Genomic DNA, 14963 nt, shown 5'->3' on the forward strand with positions numbered 1-14963 from the left:
CGGCCTCCCTCACTGCCTCTGCCCTTCGTTCTGAAGAGGCTCTGGGTTGCGAACGCTGCACAGGTGACAGAGAAGTGATGGGTTGATGCACTTTTGTTGGAAGTGCTGAGCTTGGCTAGGCTCCCACAGTGACAACTGGGTCCATGGCTGCTTGGTGGTAGAGGAGAGAGACTATCACTCACCTGGGGGTCTGACATCATTGCCTGGCTCCTCTCCCAGATGAGGAGTTAGGCGTCTTTGAATAGTCTCTTTCCCTACCCTATTACTTCCCCACCCCAGAATTGAAAGGGATTGGGCAAGTCCCATTTATGCTACCTTCAAATTCGTGCATTTCTTTCAACATGAGCAGGACTGAAGTCCATGCCTCCTAGGCACCTTTTGGAAACCCTGCAGTTTGTTTTAGGAGGGACTGTCCTGTAACATAACATGTTCTGTTCTTGTTTGGAGCCCTGTCACTGCGAACCTATGGAGGACTTCTGAAAAGATGGCCTGGAACTCTCTAGCTGACAGTCCATGTCCTCACAGTGACCCTGGATTTATGCCCCAGCCTGCTCTCAGGCAAGCTTTCTGCTCAAAACTTACTGGTTTATTAAAAATCTCCAGAATCACCCTTACCTTTTTAGTCTGGGCTTTTATTCCCATCATTTTTCTAAATCAGAAACATCCTCCTTGATCATATGTTTGAATCCTACGATCTTTATTATCCGGGTCAATTAAACACTGCCATTCTAGCACATATGTCACTGCTATACACAGCTTCTCCCTCTTCCTCCTCTTCTTTGGGTTACGGTCTCATGTAATTCAGGCTGGCCTCAGATTCGCTAGGTAGCCAAGGCTGGCCCCAGATTCCCGGTTTTCCTGTGTCTACTTCCCAAGTGCTGGTGAACAGTACAGCCCCAGTCTGTGCTTCTGTCATACATCTTGCAACTCTAACCCAAAAGAGCTTATTCTTTTGTAGAATCTTTAAACTTTAAAAAATATTTATGTGTTTCTGTGTGTATGTACCTGCAGAGTCCAGGGTAGGATGCTGGATTTCCTGAATAAGGAATTACAGGCGGTCATGAGCCAGCCAATGTGGGTGCTGGAAACTGAACTCAGGTCCTTGCAAGAGCACCAGTCATTCTTTTTTTTTTCCCAGCAATCACTCTCCTCCTCCTCCTCCTCCTCCTCCTCCTTCTTCTTCTTCCACCAATCACTCTTAACTGCTGAACCATCTCTCTATCTCTCTAGCCCCAGGAACTTATTCTTTATTTTGGTGTGTACTTGATTGTTCTGTTTATCTAGTAATATTAGTTTACTATCTAGATTGCAGCAAATGAAGACTGTCTAGATAAGAGAATGCAATTCAGTTTCCCTACCAAAAAGTTCTATAGTGTAGGGCATGGTAGCATGTCTATAACCTCAAGGCAGGAGGTTAGACTAGGCAATCCTGTCCTCTCCCCCTAAACCTCAAATACAGATACATGCTGCCCTCTGTGCAGCATCTGTGCCCTGTGGAAAGAAAAAGGAGGGTAGTTTGCTTGCATCTACTCACTACTATGACATAATCTTCAGGCCACACTTTCTTTTATATTTTTCTAAGATTTATTTATTATGTATACAATGTTCTGTCTGCACATATACCTGCACACCAGAAGAGGGCACCAGATCTCATTATATATTAGTTGTAAGCCAGCATGTGGTTGTTGGGAATTGAACTCAGGACCTCTGGAAGAGCAGATAGTGCTTTTAGCCTCTAAGCCACCTGTCCAGCCCCAGGAAATACTGTTAACTGAAGAAAAGAGAGGTGGGAAAGAACATATAGATGCTACCATTTTATCTAGGAGGATGAAGTAGAACTATATTGTATTCGCAAAAAAATATTAATTTTTATTTTGTATATATGGGTTGGTGCATCACAGGCATGCCTGGTGCCTGTGGAGAGCAGAAGAGGGCACCGTGCCCCCTGGAGCTGGAGTCACTGATGGTTGTAAACTGTCATGTTGGTTACTAGAACCCAAACCAGGGTCCTCTGGACAAGCAGCCAGTGCTCTTAACTGCCACACCATCTCTCTAGCCCCTATTTGATATTTTTGGAGGTGAGTGGGGTTTGAGACAGGGTTCCTTTGTATAGCCCTGTTTGTCCTAGAACTCACTCTGCAGACCAGAGGCTGGCCTTGAACTCATAGAGACCCACCTGCCCCTGCCTCCTGAGTGCTGAGATTAAGGTGTGTGCCAACACCACCACACAGCTCAACTGCTATTTTTTAATTTAAAGACTTAAATTATTTCATTATATATGCACTAGTGTTTCGCTTGCATGTCTGTGCACCAATGCCTGATGTCTCCAGAAACCAGAAGGGGGCAGCAGATTCCATGGAACTGGAGTTACAGGCAGTTGTAAGCCACCATGTGGATGCTGGGATTAGAACCTTGGTCGTCTGGAAAAACAGTCTGTTTTTAATCTCTAGACTCTTTCCAGCCTCTATTTTTTAATTTAAAAATTATGTTTTTTAGATGTATTTCTAGTAAGAGATAACTACAGATAAAAGACAATAAGAATAATATATATATGTATAGAATTGTCAAACAATAACAAATATTTTTTAAAAAACTAAATAAAAAGATAAATATTTAGCTCAGTGTGGTGGTACATGCCCAAAATTCCAGCACACAGAAGGCTGAGGCAGGGGCATTGTGAGTTTAAGGCTTTCCTGGGCTATATAGTAAGGGTGTAACCAACCTAGGTTCATAGTAAAACCCTGTCTCAAAACAAAATGATAAAAGATTTTTTTTTAGTAATTCTTTTATTTTTCTTGTTATTTTATAACTATTACATATATTTTTAGACACAGTCAATAATTACATTAACAGCATTAGGAGTCACAGTTTTTATCTGAAGAACCACAAACATAAAATTAGGGAACCTAGAAACAAACTAGAGAATTAGAAATAAAGTAGGTGCTTAGCATTCCAGAATTTTAAATTTGGGTGAGAAACATGAACATCAATTTAGGAAGCATTTTTTTTTCTTAAACACAGGTATAGAAACAAAACTGGGCCATGAAATCTCATTTTTTAGCCTCGTTATCCACTAACTAGAATTAGAAATGGAGTGTGCTCAGAGAGAAGGTGCATCTTCATGTTATGATTGTGTCCCCAATATGGCTTGTCACTAAAATCAGGCAGGGCACACATAAGGAGTGCAGGATGCCAGACCTGAGAAAAAAAGTAGGTCCAGCCAGGTGGTAAGTAGGTCCAGCCAGGTGGTAGCAGTGCATGCTTTTAATACCAGCATTTGGAGGTGAGGGCAGGCAGATCTCTGTGAGTTCGAGGCCAGTCTAATCTACAGAGCAAGTTCCAGGACAGCCAGGGCTACACAGAAAGATACTGCCTCAAAACTCAAAACAAAGACAACAAAAGGCAGTGTCCTATCAGGCAAGAAACCAGGAAAGTGATAAGAGACACTGAGGGTTACATCAAAAGGACTCAGAGACATGGAAGAGGTTTCTCTTGGCTAATGATGGATCAAATTTGAGCATAAAGACAACAATAACAAGAACAATGGGTTAAAATGCATCATACATATATTCAAATTCCCTTGTTTTGGCTGAGGCATTTCAGTGCTAGAGCACTTTTCTGACATGCATGAGGCCCTAGGTTCAATCCAAATACTAAAAAACAAAACAAAACAAAAAAACGTGTCTGTAATAATACTTAAAGAATGAAACAAGACATCAGTGGTAAGGAAAGAAAAAGAATCAAACATTTAACCACCTTTCATGTGGGAACTGAAGCAGAGAGTAAGGACAGAGGTGAAGGGAAATCTCCTTCTGTGTAAGCATTCAAGTTAATAAATAAAATGGAAACAGTGTCATTTCACAGCTCCCAATGAGCTCTAGAACTTGATTGCTTCTAGACTAACCTATATAAAACACAAGGGACAAACCAGGCATAGTGTTGTACAGTGTGATTCCAGCACTCAGGATACAGAGGCAGGAGAACTGCTTTAATTTTCAGGATAGCCTGGGCTACAGACTCAGGGGAAGGCCTGACCATGTCTCAAACCCAAAATGAGGCAGAAAAACAAAACAAAATGAAATAAACAAACAAGCAAAACAAGCCAGATGTGGGATGCAGGACCTCTTTCATCCCAGTGCTTGAGGTAGAGGCAGGCTTGGTCTATGCAGCCAGTTTCAGGCCAGGCGGTAGAGCAGGACACTGTCTCACAAGACGCCCTTGTCATGCAAATCTGTTAACTTGAGTTTGATGCTAGGATCCCACAGTGGAAGAAGAAAACCAATTTCCAAAAACTGTTCTCTGACCTCCACACCGATACTTTGGTGGGTCCAAGACACACACAGACACAAAGACACACAGACATACACAGACACACACAGGGGTGAGGTGCAAACAAAATCATAAAATCCCACCCTAAATCAAAACCGAGGGATCAAACAATATCAATGTTAAAGGAGAACACATTTGTGCTGTTGGAACAGCCTGTGTAGACAATAAACCCAGTTTCTTCAACATGATAGCCATGCCAAAGGTGGAAGAGAACTGTGCAAAATCTCAGCGCAGTGGCCCTGAGGCCGCCATCCTTAGAAAGGCCCACTTGCAAGGCTGGCTCCTGGGAACACAGCTCTCAGAACACTCCCTGTCGTCAGCACTTAACTGAGGCAGGCGGTCACTCTGCCAGGTATCCAACCTTTTGACACTGTGACAACACTGTCATCTACAAAGTTTACACTCAAAAAGGGTGTAACGGAGTTATAATAACAACAACAATAAACAACACAAACCCTCACAAAAAAAAAATCTTATGGTATTTAGAGTACATTTTATAATTTTGTGTTGGGCCTCCGTCCTTGGCTGCATGCCATCCATAGACTGGTAGACTATGCTGAAATCATCTGGCTTCTGCTTCCCATTTGGGGGTCTGGAAGCTTGATATGTGTTAGAAACTCCCCCAAAGGCCAGTATTAATAAAATCTTTGGGAACTGATGTGACAGGTTCCCTGTCAGAGGCATTACACACACAAGAATGAACTCCCCTCGCCCCCCTGTGGCAGGGAGAGCACAAGGAAACTGTGCACGAATCCCCTGGATTCTGTTAGTGTCTTTTTCTCTTGTGATCTAACTGTATCCTCAGTACATATCTGTGATAAAGGCCTTCCATTGTGAGCACATAGGCCGGGTTCCACTGAGCCCTAGTAAATCTGTGAATACAAGGACATCTTTGGGACACAGGCTGAATCAGTGGTTCTTAAACATTAGGGCACACTAGGATTCCCAACTCCAGGTCTTCTGACCCAGTAGGCTTAGGTGGTGCCTGAGAATCTGCATTTCCATAGGTTTCCAGTTACTGCTCTTGCACTGGAAGTTGGGCTACATTTTTTTAAAATTCATTTTATGTGTATAGGTGTTTTGCCTGCATGTATGTATATGTACCCTATGTGTGCCTAATATGTCTGCCAGAAAAGGGAGTCAAATCCCCCGGAACTGGAGTTACAGTCACTTTGTAGGTGCTGGGACTTGAACTTTCATCCTCTGTTAGAGCAGAAAATGCTCTTCTCCACTGAACTGTCTCAACAAGTCCACAAAGGACACACTTCAAGGTCCACTGATGTGGATTTAGAGACGTCTTAGAAAACTATAAGGCATGGATCCTATTTGGATTCTGACTTGGACAGATAAACTATAAAAACATTTATGAGTCATTGGGGGAAATTTAAACACCAACTAGAATTTGACGCTAGTGAGGAATTATCAGGTTTGTTTTTTCTTTAACATTTACTTATTTTTATGTACATTTATTTATTTTTATGTATTGCCTGCATGTGTTCCTGTGTGAAGGTGGAACTGGAATTAGAGACAGTTGTGAGCTGCCATGTGGGTGCTAGGAATTGAACTGCGGTCCTCTAGAAGAGCAGCCAGACATCTTTCCATCCCTGTTTTTTTTCCCCCTTCCCCTAGACAGGGTTTCTCTGTTTAGCCCTGGCTGTCCTGGAACTCACTCTGTAGACCAGGCTGGCCTCTGCCTCCCAAGTGCTGGTATTAAAGGCGTGTGCCACCACACCTGGCTAGAATTATCAGATTTCCTGCCCCAGAGAAGGGCTCTCTGTGTAGCCTTGGCTGTCCTAGACTCACTTTGTAGACCAGGCTGTCCACAAACTCACACTGATCTGCCTGTCTCTGCTTCCCTGAGTGCTGGGGTTAAAGGCATGTGCCACCATGCCCTGCTTGAATTACCAGTTTTTAAATGAAAAATTCTATTATAATTCTCTACAAGCATTTATTGATATATATTATTTAGAAGATATATTCAAAATTTTATGAATACAAATGACAAAATGTCTTGGACTGACTACAGAATAATTCTGCTGGATAGCGGAAGCTGATGGGAGTACCTATTGATGCACAGTGACAAGTCTATGAGGACCATTATATGATTCTAACTTCTTTAGCATACTTAAAAGTTTCTTAGAATTAAAACTGTGGTTTGGTTTCATCTTGTTTTAGGGCTTCCTAGGAAAGAGAGAACTGGTGGTTAAGGGCATGCACCCTCGGGGACCAGAGTTTGATCCCAGGCTCACACGTGGAGTGGTTCACAACTGTGTCTAACCTCCATGGGCCTCCTCCTACTTGTGCATATACTTACACACAGATGCACATATATACATCTAATTACAAAAACAAAAACAAAAACAAAAAAACTACAAAAAAAATTTTTTTAAAAGAGTTCCACAGAAGTTGGTTATTTTCTTTCTTTTTGAGATAGAGCCTTAGTAAGTATCCAAGCTGGTCTGGAACTGGTTTGGACTGGGCTGGTTTTGAACCTGAGATCCTCCTGCCTCAGTTTCCCAAATGTTGGAATTATAGGTATGTACCTCCAAATCTGGCTAGTCTCTCTCTCACACACCCCTTCCTAAATTCCCTTCCACTGCTTAGATCCCAACAACAGTTAGACAAGGACGGAGGCTAGGAGCAATAACCTGCTTGAGCGTGAGGATGTGCTTTGTACTCAGAACTTCTAACCTTCTCTGGACATCAGAATCAACTGCTGTACTTGCAACAATCATCACACCTCCTGTAGCACCAACAAAAACCTCAGACCAAACCAAAGCCCCAAGGACTTTTGGCACCTATCCTCCCATACTGAAGCAAGATGCCTCTTTGGGACACTTGACTTTAAAAGGAATTTGCCAAAAGATCCAGATACTCCTGATCTCACATGTGAAGGGCACGACACTGAACATGTTCTATGTGGAAGCTGAAGCTCCTGGAATTCGCTCAGGCAAACAGCATCACCGCAGTGCTCTTGTTTTTCTGGGTAAGCCACTTTGTGATTTCCTCAACAGCCACACATACTACTGGCCAGGTAGGCGGGAGAGATGGAGGTGGGGAGAGGGGCACAGGTGGGATGTGAAGGCAGAGGAAGCAGATGCTTGCCCTGGCTCCTGATGAAGAAGGCAACCCAAGGGGAGACCTGGTGAGCTTACCATGGCAAAACCGACGTCTGCTTTCTTTAGGGCGGGTCCATCATTTGTTCCATCACCAGTGACAGCCACCACCTGCCGATGCTCCCCAATAGTGCTGTCAATGATACCTGGGACAAACAGACACACACCCAATAGTGAACACACATGTGCTACCTGAGGTCATGTGGCAAGTACTGTTTCCCATCAGAAAGACATTTTTGGTCTCCTTCCCCATCTCTATCATTCTGCCCCTCCTCTCTCCTCCCCTTTTCTCTCTGCTGCTGGGTCTACAGTGACCACCCAAGGGCAATTGTTTCACTAAGGTCATTCTGAGCTGAGAAAGGCAGTCTTCACCCAGTGCCTTACGAAGCTGCTCGGTAGCTGGGAAGGCATGAGATGGCTTTGAAGACAGACACCTGGGTTCAAGTGTCCTACTTCAGCCTACCAGATGCAGACTAATAACGCCACCCTCAGCTCTAGATAGCTGTGATGGCTTATCCCTCAACTCCAGTACTTGGGTAGTAATGGCAGGAGGATCAAGAGTTCGAGGCCATCTTCAGCTATTTAGGGAATTGAGGTTAATCTGGTCTACACGAGAACCTGTCTCATCCCCTTCCCCACCCCATCCCCTGCAAACAACATCAAACAAAGAACTCCCAAACCCTACTAAAACCTCAAACCAAAAACCACAACTCTCTATATAATATACTTGCCAGGAGCTCAGACATTTGCTAAACTCAATGCTCTCCATATTAGCCTGGGACCTCTCCCAGGATTCCTTACTGGGGACAGGAGAAGAGTTTGGCTGATGGCTCTTTTTGTTTTGAGACAAGGTCCCATGTAGCTCAGGCTGGCCTCGAACTCAATATGTAGCCAAAGATGACCAAACTTTGGACCCTTCTGCCTCCACCTCCTCCTGAGTTTTAGGACCACAGGTGTATGTCACCATGCCTAACTCTTCAATGGGTATACCTTTTCTATTCCTTTTGTGTGTGTGTGGGGGGGGGGCGGTGTTGGGAATTGTGTATACTAAGCAAACACTCTGCCCCTGGCTACATTTCCAGCTTGGCTGAGGATTGCTCTTTAACTTTCCTTTCCCTGCCCTGCCCTCATCTACGGCAGGCACATACTCACAGGCTGACCTCACCTTTCACCAGCGTGTGCTTGTCCGTGGGAGAAGACCGTGCCAGTACCCGAAGCCTGGGCCAGACCTTGTCCAGCTTTTCTTGTTCAACCTGTCAATACCAGAGGCACTTTGATCAGTCAAACTCGGTGCAGCTTGTTCAGTGAAATCTTACTCCTTCACATTATCCCTGCTTCCAAGAGTGCTCAAACTTTGTAGCCCTGGAGAGACCCTTATCCCCTGGCCTCTGAGGAGATGAAATAGCCAATATGGTTTCACTGATGGTGGCCATGCAGGGCCTTATCTTCTTTTCCCTCCCAATTTCCTATCTGGAAGCCATCCTTATATCTCAGCCCTGTTTCAGGAGGAGGGTCAAGGTTGATGCCTTGCTTGGGAGGCTACCATGAAACTGCTGGGGTCTTAGGTCTGATTCCATGTAGACCAGGATGCTTTTGTCTATTCTATAGTCACACTGCATCCAAGAACAAGCCTGTGCTACCCACAGCCACAGGTTGGTGACATTGTAGGGATAGGGTAGGGGAAAAGCAGCACAGAAATTATTCTATGAGTTACAAAAATAAAACAAAACAGAAAGCTAATGAAGTTAGTGATTCTATTCCCCAGAGGTAACTGAATGAAGATAAGATGACTCCCCATTCACCAGAGGAGCAGCTCGGTGGGAAGGGCTGTTTCCCAATGAATAGACTTCAGTTTAGAAGCCACCCACCTGCTCCCACAAGCCAAAGATGCTGCACACTGGAATCAGCCATTCCCTTGTAGGTGGTGCCCTTGCTGGTCCCTCCACCAACCTACCTCGCCCTTCTCATTGCGGATAAGCCTATTAAATTCTTTGCCTTCTAAGCACAAGAAGTCATCTCCAGGGGTCAGAATGCCACATTTGGTGGCGATGGCCCGTGCTGTGTTGACGTTATCACCTGTCACCATTCTGACAGTAATGCCAGCCTGTTTGCACTTGGCAATTGCATCTGGTACCTAAGGAGAGTGAAGAAAAAGAGAAAAAGAAAAAAGAAAAAAAGAAAAGTGGTTATGAGGTTGGTGATATATGGCTCACTGCCCTGGTTTAGCTCTCACTTCACTGCAGGTGGGACAGAAGCTATGTCTGATTGTTTTTATAGTACTCAGTGACCCCTCTGCACCTGTCTTTCTCACAGGAGCCATTTAAATTTCACTCCTGGTCCCCTAGGTAGAGGGGGAATTTGCTCTGAGAGGTAGATGTGAACACTTGTGCCTCCCTTTCCTTCAGGCTCCCTGGGAGGCTTGGTCAACATCCAGTGATACAGTCACTGCTCTCCTTCCCAGAAGCAGCTCTGACCACTCTCTATCCACCTGGTCCAAGCTCCACTCCATGAGCTCATGGTGGTGATAGGACACCTCACCATCTCAGCCTTCACAGGTACTGGTCCCACCTAGCTGAGATTTTCAGCTTTTTCATTCTCTTGTGCCTAGAATAATGTTCTGCACATAGGGACTGCTCAAAAAGAATATGCTGGTTGAAAGAAGGTGGCTGAAGAATTGCCTTCTGATTAATTCTGCTCCCAACTATTCCCATGTACCAAGCAAAAAGCCCAAAAGAACCGTGACTGCTTGCTCCTCAGATAGCATGGACCCTCGGGATACTGCCTTTGACCCACGTGGCACTCCACAGCTGATGTGTGGAAAGCAGGTATTGGAGAGTTGTCTGTCTCTGCAAGTGACAAGTAGTTAGGCAACGTGTCTGGGGTCACAGCTAGGCCTTAAATCCCTGCCTTCTTCTTGTGACTCCCAGGTGGCTCATTCGGTCACACTGGATCCTGTACCCTAACCAGTGACCAGTGGGAGACAAGCACCTCTGCTTTCATACCTTTTCTCTTCAGTTTAGAAACTGACAAGGCTTACCTCTGGGCGCACAGGGTCCTCAATGCCCACCACTGTAATGCAGGTCAGCTCAGTGAGGACTTCAGCCTCATTATCCCACGTGGGCTCTGCATCATCATCAAAATCCCGGTAAGCTATGCAGATAGTTCGGAGTCCGTCACTGGCCATGGGCTCAATGACATTGTGTATCATATTGTCTCGGTCCTTATTTTTGAATGGTATGGCTTTTCCTCCCTTGTCCAGAATCCGATTACATCTGGGCAGATGTGTAGTCAGAAATCAGTTTCTGCCTTCCCACTATACACATTTCAACAATCACACAATCACAGGCATTACGATGATTCTGTATTTTTCCTAGAGACACTATTTCTTAGTCAATACATCTTTTATCTGTCATCCATCCAACTCTCTCTCTCTCTCCTTTGAGATAGGGTCTCAAATAACTCAGGTTAGCCTCAAACTTGTTATATACGTTGACCTTGAACTTTGGTCATCCTGCTGCTGTCTTTCAGGTTTTGGATTTATACAGGCCTGTACCACACCTGCTTTAGTGCCCATTCGGCAAACACTGTTCCAACTAAGATATACCCCTAGTTCCTATGTTTCTTTTTGAGGATTCTTTTTTCTTTTTCCTCTCTCTCTGACAAGCTCTCTCATCCTGCCAGTACTAGCACTTGCTATGCACATGAGGCTGGCCTTGAACTCATAGAGATCCTCCTGCCTCTGCCTTCCAAGTGCTGGGATTAAAGGCATATGCCACTATGCTAAACTTTCTTTCTTCTTTTCCTTTTTCCTTCTCTGTCTCTCCCTCCTTTCCTTTCTTTTTTGAGATGGACTACTCTAGAATGACCCTGAACTTGTAACCCTTTTGCCTCAGCCTCCCCAAAGCTTGGGTCATGGGTATGTCCCATCCCTCCTGGCTATATTCGGAAGTTGGGTTGACTGGGACAAGCTATAGGCAGCTTAGCTACTTTTAAAGGTATACAGTGTGTAATCGGACTTGAGAATGGGAAGGAAAGGGATCAGAGAAGCAGCTCTGCTAGCTCTTAGTATACACAGGGCATCTTATGCTCACCAACTCTTTTGAGCACAGTGACATAGGGCATATTCTGACTACCTCCACGAACTCGCTAGGAAATGGAAGTTCAGGCTATTCCAGGCTGAATCCTGGCTGTAGCACTTGTTAACTGCTCTCTCTATGAGAAAGTTATGCAACTTCACTGCTTCTATTTTCTCATCTGCAAAAAAGGTCAAAATAATACCCACCTTGCCGAGTTGCAATAATTAAATAAAAGGAATCAGCAAAGTTCTTAAAAACAATTACTATCCTGAGTAAAAGCTCAGATGTCACTACCTGGCTGGAGGGTCACTCATCTTTCAGACTGGTTTGGCATGGGCCCTCAGACCTTCCTGAGGGGAAAAACGGGAGGAGGGGGCTCACTTGCGCAGTATTATCTCCGAGGCTCCCTTGCTGAACATGCGGAAGCCCCCTTCAGATCTCCTGATGACGGTGCTCATGGACTTGCGCACCGAGTTGAAGGTGTACACCTTGAAGAACTTCTCCTCAGGCACCTCTTTGCGAATTTCCTGGTAGTCCTGCTTCAGATCTGTGACAAGGCCCAGCAGAGCACACTCTGTCTTGTTGCCTACTTGCCGGGGTAGGCCTCCCTCCTTTTCTGGAGGCTGAGAGAGAAAAGAAAAACAGAAACAAAAACAGACATGGAAGCAATGAGTGAGATCCCTGGACAGAGAGAGAGCTGAGGCAGGTAAATTTGGTAGGCATACCAGTGCCCACAGGGGAGGCAGCAGTTGATTTTGTTCTTTCAAAGGTGACCTTGCCTCATAGCCATACAGGTCTTGGTACCTTACAGTTGTTCTATGGTAATGGGGTGCCCCATCCTCTGGACACTATATTCTAATGCTTTCTCTCTGTTTCTGAAAAGTTAGTAATTAAATCTGGATAAGTACAAGTCTGCTGTAGGCATGAGGTTCCTTCTCAGAGACACTGCCATAGGTTCACCCTGAACACCTTCAGTCAGCAGTAAGAAGTGGAATGGAATGTAGGATGGCAATTCAGATGGAATAAATAATAGAGGGTGTGGTGGTTTGAGTGAGAATGTCCCCCATAGGCTTAAATGTTTGAATACTTGGTCCCCAGTTGGCAAAACTGTTTAGGAAGGATCAGAAGGTAAGGCCTTGTTGAAGGAGGCGTGTCAATGGGGGGAATCTAGGGGGAGAGTTTGAAGTTTTAAAACACTCATGTCATCTCCAGCATGCTTTCTGCCTCCTGCTTGTGGATCAAGATGTAAGCCCTCAGCTACTGCTCTGGAGCTATGCTTGCCTGTCTGTTGCCATGCTCCCTGCCGTGACAGTAATGAGCTCTAACCCTCAGAAACTGTAAGCCCTCAACAAACTCTTTCTTCCGTAAGTTGCTTTGGTCATGGTGTTTTAGCACAGCCATAGAAAAGTAACTAGGACAGAAGAGTTATCTCTGGCAAAGTGAATATTGCTCCCTGTCACCTATTCCAGGTCCCCAGGCAATGGCAAAGCTTACCAGAATCTTAGAAGTGTAAGCACTGTTGATAGAAATGCCGTTGACTATGAGGTCCAGAACATTGGGTGGGAGGACATCAGGGCTTGGGATCTCGTGGTAATGAGTGTTCCCAATGTAAGTTTGTACCACTGTCATGCGGTTCATGGTCAGCGTGCCTGTCTTATCAGAGCAAATGGCCGTGGCATTGCCCATTGTCTCGCAAGCATCCAAGTGCCGTACCAAGTTATTGTCCTTCATCATTTTCTACAAAAGAAAAGAGAAAGGAATTGAAAGAGGACCAATGGAGCGCCCTTAAACATACATCAAAGGCTAAGTCCTAGTCAACAGTTTTCACGTCCCCCACAAAAATGCAGAGTAGCACTTTTATGAGACTTGAAGATGCTAACTGAAATGGTCATTTCCTAGAGGTAGGGACTTCTTTCTGCTTATGGGACTATCTAAAGTATATAAAGGACAGAATAGCTTTTTCTTTAACTGATGGGCAGATGATAACCTCCTTTTCCATCTCTGTCCTTCTAGAACACAGTATTTTTCCAATCTTACCTTCACAGAGTAGGCCAGTGAGATAGTGACAGCCAGTGGTAGCCCCTCTGGCACAGCCACCACCAATACAGTGACGCCGATGATAAAGAACTTCACAAAATACTGGATGTAGACAGGAGTGCACTCAGGGAGCCATTCTTTGTGTTGTATCACGAAATTGTCAATCACAAAGTACAGAATCAAGATGATAACTGTGATGGCAGACATGATCAGACCTGTCCAGGGCAACAAGGCACATCAATGGGGCTAGCTTGTTATATACCCTTTCTATAATTTTTAACATTCAAAGCATTTTTAAAAATGTATATGAGTGCTCTATTTGTATGTACACCTACATGCCAGAAGAAGGCATCAGATCACAATATAGATGGCTGTGAGCCACCATGTGGTTGCCGGGAATTGAACTCAGAACCTCTGGAAGAGCAGACAGTGCTCTTAGCCACTGAGCCATGTCTCTAACCTAATTTTTAAATCTATGAGCTTTAGAAAGTTGTGTTAAAGTCTTCTCCCCCATTGTCTGTTGTTTGCATACAATGACAGTAGAGGGTTTCTGTTTGTTTGTTTAGCAAAACAAAGGCTCTAAACCCAGTGTTTCCAAAGGTATAGATACTGTTCTTGGCACAGCACCACCCTGAAGCACACCCTTGGATTAGCTGTTCGATTTCTGTGGGTTGAGTTCCTAATTTAAGCTCTTCTTTCATAAAGTACGGTGGCAGACACTTATCCTTTCAGCACTGGAAGCCGAGGCAGGAAGTTTGGAAGTTTGAGCCAGCCTGCTCTACCCATGGAGACCTTGTTTCACAAACAAACAAATTAACACCCCCAACCCCTAAAAACCAACCAAACCAAAACAGTGAAGGGTAAGTTAAGACATGAGTTTCCTCCTAAAAGACCTTGCTTACTCTTAAATGGCCAGATCCCACAGAGCTCCAGTCATGCCTCCTTGCCAAGAACTAACTCCCCTCCACCCCAAGCAGATAATTAAGCCGACTATGCAGCGGCTTGAGTGCTGGAAGTTTACAGCACCTGGCTCTTCACTGTGTACGCTACACTGAACCAAATCACGCAATGTGAAACTTCCCACCATAGTCCCTAAACTTCTGGTTTTTCATTTGTTCTTGAGATCTGTTCAGAGGGTCTAGTGCCCCTTCTCTCACTGGGTCATGGCCTCCTCCTAATAAACGGCAACTTCTAAAGGGGACTGTGTGCCAGCTGCATGCGGACTGGCCACCGCTGTGTTATTAGTACTTCTGTTACATTAAAAGGTGGCCTGCTTTGTATGATTGCATTCCATAGTTTACCAAGGAGCAACTGCATCTGTCCACTTAGCAGCTTGCCGACTTTGGCTTTCCCTTTTATTCTTTAACTGATGGGCAGATGATAACCTCCTTTTCCATCTCTGTCC

At 44.7% G+C, this 14963-nt stretch overlaps 1 protein-coding gene across 4 annotated transcripts in view; it reads right to left on the reverse strand.

Annotated features, from left to right (window-relative positions):
- The window catches only part of Atp2b4 (ATPase plasma membrane Ca2+ transporting 4), a 99317-nt gene that overhangs the window by 17686 nt on the left and 66668 nt on the right, over window positions 1–14963 (reverse strand). For all 4 annotated transcript variants that reach the window (XM_055598060.1, XM_055598063.1, XM_055598061.1 and 1 more), the window contains 7 exons: window positions 13559–13773; window positions 13016–13258; window positions 11903–12144; window positions 10483–10717; window positions 9400–9579; window positions 8611–8698; window positions 7485–7591 (listed from right to left, as the gene is read on the reverse strand). In XM_055598060.1, coding sequence (XP_055454035.1) covers window positions 7485–7591; window positions 8611–8698; window positions 9400–9579; window positions 10483–10717; window positions 11903–12144; window positions 13016–13258; window positions 13559–13773 — 1310 coding nt within the window. The remainder of the gene's footprint in view (window positions 1–7484; window positions 7592–8610; window positions 8699–9399; window positions 9580–10482; window positions 10718–11902; window positions 12145–13015; window positions 13259–13558; window positions 13774–14963) is intronic.

Source organism: Psammomys obesus, unplaced genomic scaffold, assembly GCF_907164565.1.
Source record: "Psammomys obesus unplaced genomic scaffold, mPsaObe1.curated_primary_1811, whole genome shotgun sequence".
Taxonomy (NCBI): domain Eukaryota; kingdom Metazoa; phylum Chordata; class Mammalia; order Rodentia; family Muridae; genus Psammomys; species Psammomys obesus.